The 13,958-nt window shown below is 56.1% G+C and overlaps 6 protein-coding genes across 6 annotated transcripts; 2 read left to right on the plus strand and 4 right to left on the minus strand.

Annotated features, from left to right (window-relative positions):
• Window positions 1-184: 184 nt before the first annotated feature.
• Window positions 185-2,090, minus strand: DCS_06545 (uncharacterized protein; the record flags this gene model as incomplete). The annotated part of the gene is made up of 3 exons (XM_040803833.1): window positions 185-693; window positions 767-1,967; window positions 2,064-2,090. The coding sequence occupies 3 exons, from the start codon at window positions 2,088-2,090 to the stop codon at window positions 185-187; spliced, it is 1,737 nt and encodes a 578-aa protein (XP_040653937.1).
• Window positions 2,091-2,880: 790 nt separating this feature from the next.
• Window positions 2,881-4,866, plus strand: DCS_06546 (lung seven transmembrane receptor domain-containing protein; the record flags this gene model as incomplete). Its single annotated transcript, XM_040803834.1, has 7 exons — window positions 2,881-2,952; window positions 3,031-3,064; window positions 3,129-3,295; window positions 3,368-3,731; window positions 3,784-3,858; window positions 3,912-4,154; window positions 4,220-4,866. The coding sequence occupies 7 exons, from the start codon at window positions 2,881-2,883 to the stop codon at window positions 4,864-4,866; spliced, it is 1,602 nt and encodes a 533-aa protein (XP_040653938.1).
• A 210-nt stretch (window positions 4,867-5,076) lies between these two features.
• Window positions 5,077-6,805, minus strand: DCS_06547 (DUF185 domain-containing protein; the record flags this gene model as incomplete). The annotated part of the gene is made up of 4 exons (XM_040803835.1): window positions 5,077-5,948; window positions 6,011-6,215; window positions 6,281-6,550; window positions 6,626-6,805. The coding sequence occupies 4 exons, from the start codon at window positions 6,803-6,805 to the stop codon at window positions 5,077-5,079; spliced, it is 1,527 nt and encodes a 508-aa protein (XP_040653939.1).
• A 438-nt stretch (window positions 6,806-7,243) lies between these two features.
• Window positions 7,244-8,866, plus strand: DCS_06548 (Tubulin FtsZ; the record flags this gene model as incomplete). Its single annotated transcript, XM_040803836.1, has 3 exons — window positions 7,244-7,524; window positions 7,601-8,545; window positions 8,599-8,866. 3 exons carry the CDS (start codon window positions 7,244-7,246, stop codon window positions 8,864-8,866), a joined length of 1,494 nt encoding a protein of 497 aa, XP_040653940.1.
• Window positions 8,867-9,552: 686 nt separating this feature from the next.
• DCS_06549 (Poly polymerase) lies at window positions 9,553-12,127 on the minus strand (the record flags this gene model as incomplete). Its single annotated transcript, XM_040803837.1, has 7 exons — window positions 9,553-9,609; window positions 9,728-9,827; window positions 9,884-10,004; window positions 10,113-10,677; window positions 10,737-11,478; window positions 11,557-11,885; window positions 12,020-12,127. 7 exons carry the CDS (start codon window positions 12,125-12,127, stop codon window positions 9,553-9,555), a joined length of 2,022 nt encoding a protein of 673 aa, XP_040653941.1.
• Window positions 12,128-12,588: 461 nt separating this feature from the next.
• On the minus strand, window positions 12,589-13,933 carry DCS_06550 (uncharacterized protein; the record flags this gene model as incomplete). The annotated part of the gene is made up of 2 exons (XM_040803838.1): window positions 12,589-13,274; window positions 13,336-13,933. 2 exons carry the CDS (start codon window positions 13,931-13,933, stop codon window positions 12,589-12,591), a joined length of 1,284 nt encoding a protein of 427 aa, XP_040653942.1.
• Window positions 13,934-13,958: the final 25 nt, after the last annotated feature.

Below are 13,958 nucleotides of genomic sequence, written 5' to 3' on the forward strand. Positions count from 1 at the left end.
CATACACACATAGACTCCATTTCTGTAAAAAATGTAGGGCATATAAATATATATATCCATGCGCTCGCGCACGCGCAGGCGTTGACGGTGTGGTATACGCGTAGCAAATATTTCCCCATGTACAAGTCAGGCCAGGCCGCTCACCTGGCGACCCTTCCTCTGCTGCCTAGTAGCTGCCTCTCGCCTACCAGCTGTCAAAGTTTCCAAAACCGCCGGGTTTGAGCTTCTTTTTGGGCGGCTCCCCCCACGTATCCACGTCATCGGCTCCTGCATCGCCGCCGTCGACTGCGCCAGCAACGGCTTGCAAATACTTGCCCACGCTCTCCTTGCCGCCTGCGCTCTCTATCGTGCCATCTCTCCTGATCCTCTTCCCCGTCCACGTTGTTTTGTCATCCTCGGTGCCCCCTTGTCTTCGAGCCTCCTCTCTCTGCGCCTCTCGAAGCTCCTCATCCTTGCGCTGAACCTGAAACTCTTCAAACGGATCGATTAGGACAACGACGTTTTTGATGGAAATCTTGTTCAGCGGTCTGTTGGATCCGTCGGTGGGCACATCCTCCATTCTCGTCAGGACGGCGTCGTCGCCCGGAGCGATGCGACCAAAAATGGTATGCTTGTGGTTGAGATGCGGTGCTGGCTTGTACGTGATGAAAAACTGTGACGAGTTTGTGTTTTTGCCTTTGTTGGCCATGGAGACTGTACGTTCCTGTTAGCTTCCACGACCACGTGCTGGACGATCGGCTCGCGTGCTTGGGCCGATGGCGCTCACCTATTCCTCGCGCGTTATGCGTCAGGGGCCCCTCGATCTCGTCGTTGAACTGCTTGCCCCATATGCTGCTGCCGCCCTTTCCCGTACCAGTTGGGTCGCCGCCTTGGATCATGAAGCCAGGTATGTTCCGGTGAAAGGCAACGTCGTTGTAGTAGCCCTTTTGCGCAAGCCTGATAAAGTTCCACACCGCCTTGGGCGCCGTATCCGTGTGCAGCTCAATCGTCAGGTTGCCCAGGTTGGTCTCGACGCGGACGAAACCCTTCGTCTTGACGCGCTTCGGCTTGAGCATAAACTCCTCGTCCGTTAGCAGCGCCCTCTCGCCGCTCGTCTCGGGTGTCAGACCCGTGCTGGTGAAACTGGCAGCGGCCTTGCCTGTGGTGTACGCGGCCGACTGTTCCGCCAGCTTCTTCTTCTGCGCCGCCATGGCGGGCAGGCGAGCGGCTTGGCCGCCGGCGGCGGCGGAGGAGGACTTGCACAAGGCGCCTCGACTGCTGTTGACGTCGGCCCCGGCCTCTCTTGCCATGCGAGCCTTGTCCACGGCCGCCTTGGCTTTGAGCACCTTGTCTCCTATATTCCCCAGAGCGCCGGTGTTGATGTTTCCGTCGCCGTTGCGAGCCTCCTCCTGCTCCTTTGTTCGCTGAACCTGCTGGCCATCCTTCAAAAACTTGAACTGGTCGACGCTCCGGCTCTCCGCGTTTTGAGGGTCCTGGATCGTGATGATATCGGCGCGAGTGAACGGTTCATCGTCCACCAGGTCCTGCCACATCTTGGCCTTGATGTTCATCCGCTCCACCGTCTCCCACGCAAAGACGTTGGCGTAGGTGCCGTGGCGGATGGCGACGATGTGTGTGTTGTCTGTGAAGACCTTGTATGTGACAGGATCAACAAGTGTCCCGGTCCCGGACGGGTCGGATTCAGAGTTGCGAGCGAAAACGAGCTTGATCAGCTCTCTCCTCTCGAGCCGCTCGCCGTTGACCGGGTTCTGGTTCGGGTGTTTCTCGAGCCAGGCGTCGATGACCTCGATGTCGAACACGGTGCCATCGGGGGCGCACACGGGATTCTTGAAGGGCTGGAGGCTCGCGGCACAGAAGTTGAAGGGCAAGCGGCGGATGGAAGAGCCATGGCTGCGACCGCGCGAGCCGACGTTTGCGCCGACACTGGCGGAGAAGGCGTCTGACGACGACCACTCAGAGTGTGTGATCTGGAGGAAGAGAAAATGCCGGCGTTAGTACCGTCCTCGAGGTTGGCCTTTCATTCTGCCTCATCACCGGCTCCTTCTCTCACTAGCGGCACGTACGTAGAGCTTATCGGTGCCTTTGCCCATGATGGCTGGCAGGGGTATAGCAAGGTCGCGGGAAAGGGGATCCTAAAGAATCATTGAATCCACAACAGGTGCTGCTGTAAATAATTGGAATGATATAAAACTGCCTGCTCCGTATTATCAAGTAGGCATTTGCAATAGGCACCAGAGGCTTTGGACTAAGTGTACCATGAACCTTGCGTATGTTCGCACTGCGGAGCAATGGAATTTGTCTTATCTTATCGCACAATTGGCCCCTGGATCGTCCGAATCCGTCACGCTACGTGTAATAGTACGTCGCCACCAGTCCCTGGCCAGTACCGACCAGGTGGTGACTGAGCTGTTGATTGTCAACACATCAACCGACCAACCAACCCAGTTGAAGCTCCGACTGTCATCCAGGTTGGCAAGTAAAAGCCTGCCTACCAACCTAGGTGCTTGCGCCTACCCGTCACTGGTCGTCCCCTTTCCCGGAGGCCGGCATTTCTGCGTCGAGGTTGCTACCACAACCATTGGCAAAGTCTCGCGGCACCAAAGGGTGACTTGCAGCGATCTTCGTCGACGCCGGAAACCCTGGTCTCGATTCGTCTCGCACCGGTGTACCTTTGATTTGGTCGAACCTCCATTTCCCTCCCTCAACTCCCCGTGATGAGCATTCATCGGACGCTGCGACAGAACACCCCTCACCTGTCCTGAAGCTCGAGCGTGGCCTACGATAGCTGTTGCCGAGTCGGACCTTGAGCTGCCCGCACGCCCCATCACGTTTTCTTCCGACCTGCCGCTAGAAGCCGTTACGCTATACCTACGAGCCAGCATGAAGATTCTGATAGGGCTCGCCCTCCTTGGCCTGTCCGTTCGGACTGGCAAGGCGCTCGAGGTTGGAATGGTATGTGTGCAAGAGCGGTCGATCCCGCGCCCTTCGCCGCGTCGGAGCCATGTATGCTGACGACTGCTTGCCGTAAAGGACCAGTCTGACCAGAACCGCCAGTACTGCTCGGGTTCGTCCGACAAACCCGCTTATAGCTGTTGCGTGATGCTGCTTTGTAGCTAACACCCATCCAGGCATGTATAGTCGAACGACTTGGGGGGGACCCGTCGATCCTTTTATTCTCATCAAGTTTCTTTCTCCTGGACCTACCGAAAACAAGGACCCGATCGCGAGTCTTCTCATCTTCGAGTGGGGTGATAAAAGTCTAATCGGCATCCCCGATCCTGATATGCCCGAAACAGTGAGGGCTACCCATCTGAGCGACAAGCTCTAGGCTACACTGCCCAGCAGCGTGCTTACGTTTTTGATGCAGCAACTTGAGCTCTGCCGCGAGGATTCCGTCAGGAACGGCCACTGCAACTCGACGGATATCGGAGAATTCATCGTGGCCCACAACGCCACGGAGAAGTCGGCCGCCATGATCTTCACGCAGGCAGTTCATCTCAACTCACCCCAGCCTATTCACTACGCGATCAAGAAAACCGGATATTACTGCGTCATCACGGATGGTTTCACGTCAAATAACTACAAGGCCATCGCAGAGTTTCGAAATGCCTACGGCGAACTCCCGGCAACGCAAATTCCTAAGCTGCCTTTTTATGGCGGCATGTCCATCCTCTATTCCTTGGTCGCCGTATTCTGGGGCTTCTTTTATTATCAGCACCGTTCCGACATCTGTGCGTCTGCCCACCCGTTTCCGCCGCCGCCATGTTCGCTGACAAACTGCAGTGGCCGTGCAGAACTACATTACCGCCATTCTCATTTTCCTCATCGTGGAGATGCTCATAACCTGGGGCTTTTATGGTTCGTCTCGGCCATCCTCTGCCCATCGATCTTCCCCGCTGAAAAAAGACCAGACTATCAGAACAACAACGGTTCGAATGCGGGATCCAAAGTTATGCTTGTCATCGTTGGAGTACTCAATGCGGCGAGAAACTCGTTCTCCTTCTTCCTTTTACTCATCGTTTGCATGGGCTACGGGGTGGTTAAGCCTTCGCTCGGCCGGACCATGATACACGTCCGCTGGCTTGCGGCCGCTCATTTTGTATTCGGTCTTGTGTATTCCATCACCAGTCTTTTAATCTCCCCCGAGAGCGCAGGTGCGTCCCATCTCTCCCCCCAGCTTGCTTCACCGGACGGGCGCGCAGCTGACTAGCCGGGACAGGGCCGTTTGTTCTTCTCATTGTCCTTCCTCTGGCCGGCACGTTGACTGCATTTTACGTTTGGACCCTCAACTCTCTCAGCGTCACTTTGAAAGACCTGAATGACCGCAGGCAGCACGCAAAGGAGGCCATGTACCAAAAACTCTGGTGGGCGATCCTCGCCAGTATTCTGGTCATCTTCGCTTTCTTCTTCTTCAATAGTTTCTCTTTCGCCTCAGTCAATGACCCCGACTTTGTCCCGTTTCACTGGAAGACGCGATGGTTCGTTCTCGACGGCTGGCTGAATATCGTATATTTCGCCGATGTCACCTTCATCGCCTACCTATGGCGGCCGACGGCAAACAACAGCCGCTTCGCCATGAGCGATGAAATCGCCCAGAACGATGACGGGACCTTTGAGATTGGCGATATCGGCGTCCCTGATGATTTTGATGACGAGGACGAGGAGGCACATCCAGGCAAGCATCAAGCCAACAACCCCCCTATCACCGGCGGTGGGCCTGCGCCAGCTGCTCAGCCGCGGAGTCAAGGGCACACTGTTCGTCAGGATTCACTCGAGGGCGAGACCATCTTTGCCGTCGGCGACGATGGAGACAAGTTTTCCGACGATGGGAGCGATGAGGAGGACAAAAAGCTTGTACGAAAATAGCTGCAGGACTGGACTGGAGTCCTGGGCCGCGTCGAGGGGATGGAGGGGGCGGATAGGACAGTCCCTGTCCATGCTCGATTTGGGTGTTAATTTTAGAATGTATGCCATGACTTGTAGGCGGACCGTGGGGATGGCCGGTTGATTCCGACTTGCCATGCTCCATGCGATGACCGATTGGAAGGTCGTGACGGAGCAATCATTATTTTCGTTTCACGTTCCGACATCCCCTCCGAATCCAACCGGTCTCCGGCGGCCGTCATTCTCAGGCAAGATGGCAAGCACCTTGTACACCCTCCCCATGCCGTTCGGGCCACGATCAACCAGACGTTTCCAGGACTTGTCGATATTTTCAGCAACGTCCTTGGATACGACCTTGGTGAGCATGTTGGCCCGCTCACGAATGCCCATGTGCTCGAGGAAATCGCCTTGCGAAACCGGGCCGTGCACTTCTACCCCATCACTGGCGAGGGTTGCACTCTCCGCAATGGCTGTAAAATCAACGTCGGCGCTGAGGTCGACAAGTCCGGGCAAGGAAAGCGGGTTGACAAGGCGGTGGTGCCGGATGCCTCGGAGGGAGTTGATGGGGACGGTATTGGAGGTGCCATAGTCAATAATCAATGCGGCACCGCTCGGGTTTGCCTTGGGGTGCTTCGTGGAGCCCCCAATGCGTTGGGAAAAGTCGGCGGCAAACAGCGATGCGTCAGGGCAGATCTCGACAACGGCATCACGCGTCTGCTTCAGTCCCCGATATCTGGGAGACGAGTCTGGCAGGTATCGTGAATGTCTCGTCGTGCCAGAGGACAGGGTCAGCTGAAATTCCGGATCAGGATCGTCTTTGCCCGAGGCAGTAGATGATGTGCTGGTGGGCTTGATGGCTGCTGGAGGAGTCGGCGAAACCATCATCTCGCGCCACTCCATGGCGAGCCGGCTGTCATCATCCGACTTTTGCGTCTGGCTACTCCGGGACTCTGGCAATGGCTCCGGGGACACTGACGCGGGCGATGCCGGCGCCGACTGGAAAGAGTGAATGGGCAGGGCATCAAAAAATTCATGGGCCAAAATGAAAGGCACCTTATCCGACTCTATTTGGACAAGCGGTCAGCCGAGCCAAAGCACCTTTAGTAGATGCAGGCGAGAAGCGAACCTTTGGGGATCGATTTCATCGTCTCTGTCCAAACAATAGGTTTGCCCAGATGCTTACTGGTGCCTCCATGGCCGACTTCAGACACGTTCGCGGGCGTGACTGGTTCACAGAGCAGCCTCCGTTGGGCCTCCCTGAGCTCGCGGCTGGCTTCGACCATGAAGATGGACTCGACAGCGTTGGCCATGGGAGGAAACCTCTGAATGGTCTAGAGAAGCCAAGTCAATAACCCTGTGGGATTCGACATATCGCAGCGCACTTGACACGACGCACCCGCAAAACATCGTTCATCAGCGTGCCACGTCCTGGGCCGACTTCGATGATCTGGACGCCCCGTTCAGGACGCCCCTGGCTGGTCCACTCGGCGACGAGCCAGATGCCGATAAGCTCGCCAAAGATTTGCGAGATTTCGGGCGAGGTGATAAAGTCACCCTTGGTTCCAAACTGGTCGCGGGACTGCCCAATGGCGCCGCTGTAGTAACCTCCCACATCGCCGGTGAGGCACATGCGCATATAGCTTGCAAGAGGAACGGGGCCAGTGGTCTGTAGAAGGGGAAAGGAGGTGGGTAGAGTTAGCATGCGCCGACCTCATGCATATACGGACCGGTTCCTGCTGACCGAGATGGCTTCATAAAGCTGCTTGGCTAGAGGTGTTGACCACTTCCTCTCATTCGACAGCTTCCAGCTTGACGATGAAAAGCTCCGGCACCCATGTCCCGAACTTGGCCCGGCACGGAGCCAGCGGCTGCTGAAGTGTCCAAGAATGTGCGAGGCGGTCGGGACTGTTTTCAGACGCATGGTGCCTCGACCGGTAGCAAGTAGGCTGTTGGCCTAAGCTGGTCGGAATAGAGGCAGCCGAGCGAGGTGACGATAGTAACGACAGTATAGCAGGCAGACTGCCAGCCTACAACTGGTAGTGGCAGTACCCACCTCGCTGGCCGTGGTTTTGGGCGGTGCGGCACCTGTTAGGTAATACCTACATGTACATCCTGAAGTTGAGGAAACCTAAGTACAGTACGGAGTACAGCCATGTGCGATTGTGACCCGAGAAGTACTTGCATGTACAGTACAACTTGATGTACACATACTCGATTGTGTCGACTGAGATTCAGCTCAAAATGCACATTCAACGACGACGACGACAACGACAAATCCATGGTGCCATCGCTTCCTGTCATCCTTTGAACATCTTTTCGATACCCCACCCCCTGTAACCCGACCTTTTTTGCGTTGGTGATGCGTGAAATCATCACCCTGCAGCTTGGCCATCTCAGCAACTACACCGCCACTCACTTCTGGAACGCACAAGAATCATACTTCACATATGATGGGCAGGACGAGTCCCTCATCGACCACAATGTCCACTGGAGAGCTGGTATAGGTCAGGATGGTGCCGATACGTTCCTACCTCGGACTGTCATCTACGACCTCAAGGGCGGCTTCGGTTCCCTGCGCAAGATCAATGATCTCTATGACGTGACTTCGACCGAGTCGACTGTGACAGCCCATTCGCTGTGGTAAGACCGTTCCTCGACAGAACTCTTCGTCGTCGCGCCTCCCGCTCCTTCGTCCGTCCTGACCACAAGTCACTAGGCGTGGCAAATCCGCGGTGCATAAACAGCAAGTTATCGAGCAAAGCGACTACCAGCAGAGCCTGGACGAGGGCACGACGCGCCCGCAACTTACAGAACACAGCGTTCGCTACTGGTCTGACTTCTCCCACGCCTACTACCATCCAAAGTCGTTGGTGCAGCTGTACGACTTTGAGCTCAACTCCACCATTAGACCCTTTGAACGATTTGCCATGGGCACAGAGCTGTTCGACGCACTGGACAGGGAGCACGACATCATCGACAGGGACTGGCGCCCGTTCGTGGAGGAGTGCGACCTCATGCAGGGGGTCCAGGTCTTCACGACACTCGACGATGCCTGGGGCGGCTTTGCCTCATCCTACCTCGAGGAGCTGCGCGATGAGTACCCCAAATCGTGTCTCTGGGTGTGGGGCCTCCAGAACCCGTTGGCAAACGTTCCAAGGGAAAAGCGCCAGCTTCGGCTCGCCAACACGGCCCAGTGTCTGAGCAATGCATGCCCCTTGGCGTCCATGGTGGTGCCTCTTTCTCTCCCCGAAACTCAGCTCCCCCTCCACTTGGCTGTTGAACCCGGCTCGCCTTGGCACGTGTCGGCACTTCTCTCCGCCGCCGCCGAGACTGCCGCGATCCAGTCCAGAATGCGTGTCGGACAGGGGAACTCCCCTGCATCTCTGAGTGACGTTGCTGAAGGACTGAACACCAGTGGCAACCAGACTCTTGCCAGCTGCGCCATGGATGTGGGCCATCATGCTGATGAGGGGGACAGGAGCACGCTCGATCTGGACCTTTTCCGGGTAGGTCGTGAGGCAAATGCTGCCCCCGGCACCGACGAAGCGAGAGGGCGAATATTTGGCCAGCTGTCGTCCTATCGAGGTACCAGCGAGCCTTTAATCGAGGAGAAGGGTGCACCGACGCCGAGGCCGCTCCCTGGCAATCCTCATGTTCGCAGGTACGTACGTAGCCCCGAGTAATGCCCAAAGGCTGACCTTGGAATCAACGCAGGTTCAACACCCGTTTGCAATTTCCGCTCTTGGATAGCTATCCGCACATCTACAAGGATGCTTCCAGTACCCAACCAGGGATATCCATACGCACTGTCTTGTCCACAACGACCGCAATTTCAGCCCGGATAAGCACCCTCCGAGCCCAGGTATCACGGTCTGTTGTGGTGGAAGAGCGTGAGAATCTAAGCAACGGGCTTGCCGTCATCGCCGACGCCTACCGAGATGACTGGTCAAGTGGGAGCGATGAAGACAATGATGACATGTAGGCTTCAACCGAATTGCCGATCTCAGCTTCTCCTCGATCTGCTCCCGCGAAGGTTCACCGGCCGCGAATGCGAGTCGAGACAATTTGCATCTGGGGAACAGTCGAAATGAGCAGGATGACCATGGAACACACACGCAGCAGCCCCAGAACGGCAAAATACACCTGTATTCATCGTGTAGCGGAACAAATTTCTAAATAATGTACAGCCCGGAAACGCGCGGGCTTTGTGGCGCAACTTCCCCCATGCCGGCATGATGCTGCATACGTCAACTCTCACCCATCGAGACTCGCTACGCACGCATAGCATACTCCGAACCGGCCTTCAGAAGTACAAGTCCGACGTAGCTCGAACTCGTCGTCGGGATCGCTCACCATGTGTACGAGTAGTCATGACGCCTCAAAACGCGTCGGCATCGGCGCCTGCACCAGGGCCTTGCAACGAGAACCAAGTGGTCATCGCTGGCAAAACGGACAAGGTACAGGGAACAACAAGGCCTCATCGTCCAGGCAGGACAAAAACGCGCTAGCTTTCTGCATGTCAGCAGGGGGCATTCAAAGTAGCAGGGGACCCTGGTGGGATCGAGCCTTGTGCAAGTTGCACCGTGCGGCGGAGCAATGGTTGAGATCAGCCAAAGGACGTCATTACAACCGTGACCCTTCCGAGTCACCAGACCCAGCAGTCATGCGTCACCCGGCAGCAACAACAGACGCCTGCTGCCTTTTTGCGGACGGCTGGGGATTTTCCTAGCAGCTGGGTCAGTTCATTGCATTCATGACAGACACCGCCGCCCTTCATGCTGCCGTCACTCGTCCGGAAGGGCAACTGTCATGATCAACAGTGGACAAGGGATAGATGAAATACCTCCGTCGGTCCCCGTTTCTTCACGTTGGCTGCGCTTTTGACATTCTTCCTCTGCGGCTTCGTCTCGTCCGCATCAAACACGTCGTCGGGAAGATTGAAGCTGTTATGTTAGTGAACGACAAGTTCTCCCTCCAGCTCGACGTCGATCCTGCTTACTTTCGGGCATGCTGTACGCCAATGGACACGAGTGGCTCCAACTCATCCTTGTATTTGGTCCACGCCATGCAAAGGGCTTTGAACTCGTCCACCTGGTATGATAGATCGAGAGCCTTGGCCTCTGAACAAATGTTGAGTCAGCGCTTGTGATGACTGCCTGCCGACCCGGTGAGGCCCGTGGAAGCACCCCGGGTTGTTCGGTCGGTGTCAATAGTTGGTGCACACTTACTGTCCTCCAGCTGCAGACCGATGTAGTGCGTCGTGGTATGAACAAGAGTGGGAAAGGCAGGCTGTGCGTCACCACCCTCTCCTGTCGACTCCTGCGGCTTCGTGGAGTCGTCGTTCAGCTCAGCATCTTCCGGCTTGACGACGCATGCGAGGCTGCCTTCCTGGACCTCGGCAATCTCATCGTTACTGTTGCACCTGTGACGTCGGTCGTAGCCTTTGTTGAAGGCACGAGCTAGCGCTATTGACGGGTGCATCTCCAGTTTCTGAACCAACATCCTGATCTTGGACTCGACGTAGCCGGACCAAACTTTGTGCGCCTCCTTGTCCTTGCTTGCGGTGGTGACGGAAATGTAATATTTGTAGTCGGCGGTAAAGAAGGTGTGCTTGACAAAGAGATCACACCATGGTCTCTTGCCCATCATGATGGCCTCCGTTATCTCCAAACCCCGCTGGAGCTCCCGATTGATGACCGTCATGGAGGAGCGTGTGATGTTGAAGGTGGCGCACATGGAAGGATAGGCCGGCGTGATGACGGGCATAAGATGGAAGGAATCACCTTTATAGACCTGGAGTACGTTGGTTAGTCGCAGGTGCCGGCGGCCCTGGATTTCGATCGGGCACGTACCTTGGGATTCCAGACGCGGACGGGAAGGGGACCGCTCTCGATGGGCTTCAGAAGCACAGGCTGTGGCCATCGCCATTGGCTGATGACGAGGAAAAACTTGTTCACGATGACGGACGTGGCAGCCTTGGGATACAGCTGACAAACACGAGCGACAAGCATAGCCCAAGCCACGCCGCCAGGAAAACCCATGATGTTGGCGTACACGGCGCGGCGTTGGGCCCAAAGTTTGATGCCCCGCAAGGCCAGTCGGAAGGTGCTTTGTTCAGGAACGAGATTTAAGATCTCGTCAGTGACGCGCGTGCCATTCACCGAACGCAGTTCGGCTTCGTCCAGACCACGCAAGAGCCCGGAATCCTTGAGGTCCTGAAGGTCCGGAGACAGTTGCTTCTGGATAATGCGAGAAAATATCAGGTCAATGCTGATGCCCGCGTACTCGAACTTGATGATGGGAACAAAGGCATCCGTGACAACTGTCAAGTCTGTAATGGCGTCCTTGGGAGCCATGGCGACCAGCATCGTCGGAAAAAGTTTGAAATAGTCGTCGCGGGTGACGTACTTGGGCGCGACGATCAGGGTGTCGATGTCGGAGCCAGGCCCGAAGACGCCGAGGCGGAAACTCCCGTACGTGAAGACTTTCCCGCGAGCATTTTTGATGATCATTTCATTGTTCGGTTCCTTTTCCCTCGCAACACGCTTCACAAACTCGTCGCAAATGTTCTGGAGCGACTCGAGGACCTCGTGCCTGCGGTGAAGGAAGAAGCAGGTCAGTGGAATGGGGGAAACAATGTACAAATGAAGGGTGCCGGAGTGCTTTCAATACCTTTTTTGGGTGTCGGATGGGCTCTCGAAAGTCTTTTGGCGGCGAAGCTCCTCAATCAGGGAGTCGCTCGCTCGCTTCTCGGCTTCGGTAGGCAGATGCAAGTTCATGGGCGGCGTGACGCCGTAGACCTGCTCGCTCGACATTGCGAAACTGGAAGAACGCAACGACGATGCGGGTATGGATAGAGGCAATGTGCAAGTACGATCGAGACTGGCGGAGTTTGAGAGCCCGATGGCGCAGGCCAGATGGGTGCGGTGCTGCGAATTTGCGGCCTTGTCGACGCTGCCGGAGGCGTTTCGCGGTATCGAGGCTGCCACTTGAGTAGTGGCCTAATGAAAGCCGGTCAACCGTCTCCGGCAGCAACAAGGAGTTGGCAAAGCAGGAGAAGGATAGGGGGGTGGATAGGGAGGTGGATAGGGAGTTCGGCACGGGCTGGCGATGTGGTTGTTGTGTGTAGACGCACAGAGAATGCTTCCTCCGGTACTCCGTACGTGGTAGGCTGGTAGGTAGGCTGGTTGGAATTGATTGGCGGGTCGGAAAGCTGTTTGGAGGACTCCGTCTCATTGCCCATCTTTTGGGGGTGGATTGCTTAGTAAGCACAACAACCAGTCCCCATGTGGAGCATGTGATGGGGGATGCTGCTTCCTGACGAAGATTCCGTGAAATTATTGGTCTGCACGACTCCCATCACCTGGCACACAGCGATTACACGACTTTTTTTTCGAAATAATCAAACACTACTTATTTCGGAGTAATCAAGTCTCGAGGTAGGCATCCTCATGCACGCGTACGTATATTTGCCGTTTCTGGATTTCATTGATATTTCCGCACAACAGAACCTACGTTCAGCGTTGCATGACGTAATGGACCCCGCTGAGAAGCAAGCAGTTCTGATATTCGACTTCATGCGCGCTGGCACAGATTTCACGAGTACCTGTACTCTTTCTACCATGTATTACTGTTTGCTATGTGTTACATCTTGCGTGCTATGCCGCGTCCTCTCAAGAGCCAACGCCCCCACCCGAGTGTCCATTACTTCTTGGATTTTTTGGCCGCCGAGTCTTGATCCTTGATGTTGTTAAAATGCCAAACACCGCGTTCTCGGTCCCTCTGCAGCTTATCTGCGTCTTTCTGGCTGACGGGGACACCTTCGATGCCCTTTACCGCCTTGGCTTCGATGAACATGACGAGTCCGCCGGCGGCAGCAACGATACAAGCAAGAGCGACGAAGAGGCCCGTGGACCAGCTGGGTCGATCGTAGCGGTTCATTCCCCACATGAAGCCTGCTAGGCAGCATTGGAAAAAGGTGTTCCATACCATCAGCCAGATGACAAGATCCAACTTCCACACCCTTGTCATTCTAGCTCGCACTCCGGTAAGGGGAGGGTTGGGGATCTTCCTGTCGGGAAATGGAATGGCCGAGCGCGGATATTCTTGGCACGCCTCATCCGAGATGTTCATAGGTCCTAGTTCGGCGGGGAGATAGGTAGAGCCTTCGAGTCGGAACCAACCACGGTGGATTCCGGCGAGCCGGCGCAGAGCAATAGGCTTCTTGAACAGGCGATACTGCATGAGAAAGTAGAGATCCCTAAACCTCCACGGAGCCAGGCCGAAGCCGGTCACGCAGAAGAGGGCATTGAGTATTTGTGAGTCTATTTCGATCCAGATACGTCTCGGTGAGTTGATGTCATTGCATGTCGGTGTGCACATGGCCGGCGCTTGTGTCTATGTGAGCTTTTGATCCCCTAGAAGGTGCCGCAACGGTGGAGCACGACTCACCGGCATTGCACAAGAGAAGGAAGAGCATGCCGCCCCAGGCCACCACGTTCAGGCCATAGATGGTGACGACGAAGCCGACCGGGGTGAGGAAGTAGTTCCAGAAGGCCATGCACCCAAGCTTGGTAGACTCGGCAAAGGAGTGTTTGGGTGGGAAATGGTACCCATTGGGAAAGGGAGCGGCGCCGGGCGGTTCCTCGGTTAGTTTTTCATCCCGCGGCACAGATGCCCCATCCGTACTGATCTCTGGAGCTCCTGCATTCGATGCAGGTTTGCTAACGGTAGGCTGCAGCGGCGCATGTCCGTCGTCGGGTTGTTGGGTGGCAGGCGAGTCGGTGGACACGACTGGCTGGGGCACGGTCGGGTGCGACAGTATGGATGAAGCGATGCCGCTAGCCGCTGCGAAGAAGCCCTCGGGCAGATTCGATTGCTCGAACGTCTCTGACGCGCGGCGAAGGCGATTGCTGAATGACGAGGAAGCGGCCTGACGATTTGTCGCAGCGCTGCGAGAGCCGACGCTGGCAGTCTGCGCAAGGCCAGAGGAAGGCGTTTGGTTTAGAGCGGGAAACGGCTCTGTGTCGGCACGTGCGGGAGAATCCATCGCTTCCATGCGACATGTGCGACTG

Source organism: Drechmeria coniospora, chromosome 03 (assembly GCF_001625195.1).
Source record: "Drechmeria coniospora strain ARSEF 6962 chromosome 03, whole genome shotgun sequence".
In the NCBI taxonomy this organism is placed as follows: domain Eukaryota; kingdom Fungi; phylum Ascomycota; class Sordariomycetes; order Hypocreales; family Ophiocordycipitaceae; genus Drechmeria; species Drechmeria coniospora.